General features: G+C 42.9%; 1 protein-coding gene across 1 annotated transcript; it reads left to right on the top strand.

The window, feature by feature from the left end:
- Positions 1-3: 3 nt before the first annotated feature.
- Positions 4-4732, top strand: LOC126387288 (keratin, type II cytoskeletal 2 epidermal-like; the record flags this gene model as incomplete). Its single annotated transcript, XM_050039821.1, has 5 exons — positions 4-61; positions 161-322; positions 2752-2850; positions 2966-3022; positions 3221-4732. Coding segments are annotated over 5 exons (438 nt in total), but the record flags the coding sequence as incomplete, so codon positions are not given.
- Positions 4733-4815: the final 83 nt, after the last annotated feature.

The following is a 4815-nucleotide window of genomic DNA, read 5'->3' as shown; positions in this document are numbered from 1 at the left end:
GGTTTAGGCACTGTGGTGTGTTACAGTGATGGGACTTGGTCGCAACTACCCATCTGCAAAGGTATAAACAAGTCAATACCAGTATTCTTCATTTCAAAGGTTTATGAAAGATGTTACCCAAATAATGATACACATGTGTTTTTCTGGTAATTTTGTACAGAGGCGTTCTGCGTCCTGGATCCTGCTGAACATGTTGGGGCCAATTTTAGACTATCTGGAGTTGAGTATTTAAAGGAAGGAGAGGAGAAACATATTCCGTGTATTCAGCAGGATTACAGCAGCCGTGTTCAGTGCACTAATGGAAAAATAAATTTCACCCAGTGTAAGTATGTAATTTAGTTCTTTACATTTTAATTTGCTTTTAAATTTGTTTTAGTTTCAGCCTGTTTTATGGTCAGATAACATAAATGAATATTCACTCTTTAAGTGGGATTGAAGAAGAATTATTATGATGGAAAAGAACAGAAAGATAAATTGATACAACATAAGGAAACTAAAGCTTAAGTATTCAAAGGATAAGCCCGACTTAACCAGTTTTCTTTTGTAATATATCTCGAGAAAAGAACAAAAACTAACCATGAATAAATACAAATATATATACATACATATTATATATTAGGGATGCATGTGATTAGTTGTCTAAACTATTAAATATCCGCCCCCTCGCTAGTCGGCACCGGAAATATTAGTCGGTTAAACCAATTAGTGTTGTATTCATGTATAATGCCTTCTATACACTGTGCGATTTTAGCATTCTTATAAGACCATTTCATGACACACTGTGAGACGTGGATCTAATAAACTTTGGTACCAAGTCAAGTTTGATGTGTGCAGATTGTACGATGGCCGTTTACTACTGAATCGCAGGTTACGACGTACGTCAGTATGCAACATCATCAGCGTGCACCGCATCAGCCTACGTCATCCATCTGCGCCACCATAGGTAGCTTGCTCACCTGGAAGTTGCAGTTCCTCCACAATTTCCTTCCATGCAGCGTCTTTTTCTTGCGGTCATGATAGCAGCTGGAGGAAACATGAAATAAACAAGGCTGTTGCTGCCACAGCTCCACCAAACTTTCCTCTTTCTGGTAGTTCCATGGCAAGCGATCATTTGTTTGGGTTTAGGGCTGGTGTCGCGGTGACCACTGTGTCATTTCGTGCTGCATTTCTATTGGTTGATTAGTAGACGTAGGTCGTAGCAGCTATCACACTGTGAGATAGTCATCCTAAATTTCTGACACCATCAGAATTTTATCTCAGATTATCTTTGGTAGCAAGACGTTGACAACGGCTGTCCTTGAACCTGTCTGACAGTGCGACGTAAGACCACCGTTTTAGAGCCACGACCAAAGATATCGCCAAGTTTTTCCCACGATGGCCATCTTTCGTCTGGGACAGCCCAGAATCGCACAGTGCATACCGGCCACCTTTTCAAGAAGGTCTCAGTCCAGTTTTTGGTGCACACCCGAGTGCAATTGCTGTTTTCACACCTGCCCTGTTTAGTTCAGTGCAGTTCGTTTGGGCAGCACCCTGATACTCAGACATTTAACACGCCTAACTAGCCTAATGGCTCTATCTTCTTAAAGGCAAGATGCATGTCATTAATCATATAACGAGATGTTACTATATCAGAGTTTTGACTGGTGATAGCCGCTTTATATTGTTATTTATCTGGTTTGGGGAAACTTCTGCAACTTCAGCTAAACTTGTGGTAGAAAATTTGTTTCCTGAAGTTAACGGTTACTCAACATCCTGAAATCTTTTGCTCTTGTAAACTGAAGGGCACTGTTAGAAAATAACTAAAGCATAAATCTAGCCATTGTGTCACTGTCTAGGTATTTTATTCTATAACTTCCAAAATCATCCAAAGCTCATGTTAATATCAAATCATCTTTATGCCTCTGCACCAGCGATAGCCGTGGTTGGAGGCATTATGTTTTCAGGTTGTCTATCTGTCCGTCCCATCCTTGATGAAGACAATATCTTAAGAACGCCTCAAGGGAATGTCTTCAAATTTGGCACAAAAGTCTACAAGGACTCAATTGTGAACTGATTTGTTTGTGGTGGTCAAAGGTTAGGGTCAATGTGACCTTGTCTGTCTCATTCTCATGAACGAGATTTTTCAAGAAGGTCTTGAGGGAATTTCTTAAAATTTGGCACAGATGTTGACTTGGACTCAACAATGAACTGATGGGATTTCAGTGGTCAAAGGTCAAGGTCACTGTGACCCTGCATCTGTTTTATTCTCGGGAACGTAACACACCTCAAGGGAATTTCTTTAAATCTAACACAAATGTCCACTTCGACTGAGGAATAAACTAACTAGAATTTTGTGGTCAAAGGTCAAGGTCACTGTGACCTTGCATCTATCTCGTTCTTGTGAACGCAATATCTCAAGAACAGCTTCAGGAAATTACTTTAAATTTGGCACATTCACTTGGACTCGAGGATGAACTGATTAGATTTTTGTTGTCAAAGGTCAAGGTCACTGTGCCCTTGTCTGTCTCATTTTTGTAAATGTGATATCTTAAGTACACCATGAGGGAATTTCTTCAAATTTGGCACAGATGTTCACTTGGACTTAATGATGAACTGATTGCATTTTGGTGGTCAAAGGTCAAGGTTAGTGTGACCTTGCATCTGTTTCATTCTTGTGAACATGAAACCTCAGAAACACGTTCAGGGAATTTCTTAAAATTTGACACAAACGTCCCAAACGTATATCTAATATCTTTTCTTATTTCCCCTAAGGCAGCAAACCAGGTACTGGACATGGAGGATCCACAGTGGGAGGAGCAGGCGGGGGGCACACTATATCAACTGGCAGTGGGACACAACCTGCAGGTGGAGGTAGGTTACTGACATCAATTAGATATGAATGAATATCCATTTATCTCTGCAATCCAGTCCCTCAGTAGAATATGTATTGAATGTATATCTAATGAGTCTGCTCTCTTCCTCTCAGGCAGAGAAACCAGACCAACTACTGGACAAGGTGGAGGGACTCAACCTGCAGGTGGAGGTAAGTTATTCACCTTTAGAGCATTCATTGAAAGTTAAATTTACAGTCTTTAATTATCTAAAAAGATTAAGAATAATGGGAAAATTGTTTAGGGATTACTCTTAATCAGAAATAAATGAATGCCAGAGAACATCCCAAAGTGATTCTAATGGGTGTGTCTTCCATTCTGTACATATATATCTGCTCTGTATCTCACAGGATCATCTACCACCTCTGGCTCGACTGACAGAGACAGTGGACCAACATTCAGACCAGGTTAATTATTCCAATTCATTGCTCCTTGTACATGACATGTATCAGACTTGGTTTATGTATTTACTTAGTTTAACTTTTCAAATACTTCTTCCCTTGCTGACCAGTGACTGTAATGAAAAGCTGAATTTATATAACCACTGGTAATTCAGAAAAAAGCTATCGGTTTTGATTAGTTGGTGCTAGACTGAGAACTGGGCATTCAGAGCAATAATGTAGTAGTAAACCACTATTTGCTACAGAAAAAGAATGAAGTCACACTCCTTGTGTGTGTGTGTGTGTGTGTGTGTGTGTGTGTGTGTGTGTGTGTGTGTGTGTGTGTGTGTGTGTGTGTTTTAATCCAAGCCTCTCTGACTTTGTGGTTGATGGTCCGGCTGCAGGTGGATGTGCATGTGAGTCCCTGTATGTGTATCCCACTGGCTGATCTCCACCGCTCTGCACCTTGCACATACAGCAGTTACTGCTGATAACACCACCCAGACCCATGGTGGCTGGATAAATTTATCTTGGAAGCGTAGTGCCCACCCAAGAATGCCCCTCCAGTAGAGAAAACGTGATGCAGTGCCCTCCAGAGTGTCCCTCCGGTGGAGAAAACATGATGCAGTGTCCTCTCAGTAGAGAATACGTGATAAAGTGCCCTCTAGGGTGCCCCTCCAGTAGAGAAAACATGATGCAGTGCCATCTAGAGTGCCCCTCCAGTAGAGAAAACGTGATGCAGTGTCCTCTCAGTAGAGAATACGTGATAAAGTGCCCTCTAGGGTGCCCCTCCAGTAGAGAAAACATGATGCAGTGCCATCTAGGGTGCCCCTCCAGTAGAGAAAACGTGATGCAGTGCCCTCTAGAGTGCCCCTCCGGTAGAGAAAACATGATGCAGTGCCCTCTAGAGTGCCCTCCCAGTAGAGAACACACAAGATGCCGTGCTGTCTCGAGTGCCCTTCCAGTGGAGAAAGCGTGATGGAGCTCCCTCTAGAGTGCCCTTGCAGTTGAGAAAATGTGATGCAAGGTGCTCTAGAGTGCCCCTCTGGCGGAGAAAACATGATGCAGTGCCCTCTGAAGTGCCCTTCCAGTAGAAAAAATGTGATGCAGTGCCCTGTAGAGTGCCCCTCCAGCGGAGAAAACGTGATGTACTGTCGTCTAGCTTGCCTCTCCAGTAGAGAAAACGTGATGCAGTGCCCTCTAAAGTGCCCTGCAGTGGAGAAAACGTGATGCAGTGTTCTGTAGAGTGCCCCTCCAGTGGAGAAAACATGATGCTGCGCCCTCTAAAATGCCCTTCCAGAAGAGAAAACGTGATGCAGTGCCATATAAGCTACTCTATACGCTATACGTTACTTTTTGGCAGGGCTGGTATGCAGCTGGTGCCCAACCAAACCCTTTACCCCTTGAGGCCAATTCACAGTTTCTGTGTCAGCATGTCCACGAGGGGCCACTTTGGTCTGTGTGACCTTTCTACGTCATCCACCCATACGAGGGGCCACTTTGGTCTGTGTGACCTTTCTACGTCATCCACCCATATCAAAGAGGGTCAACACTGACCCCTACGC

This window comes from Epinephelus moara, unplaced genomic scaffold, assembly GCF_006386435.1.
Source record: "Epinephelus moara isolate mb unplaced genomic scaffold, YSFRI_EMoa_1.0 scaffold3371, whole genome shotgun sequence".
Classification (NCBI taxonomy): domain Eukaryota; kingdom Metazoa; phylum Chordata; class Actinopteri; order Perciformes; family Serranidae; genus Epinephelus; species Epinephelus moara.
This window is presented reverse-complemented; position numbering and strand designations above follow the sequence as displayed.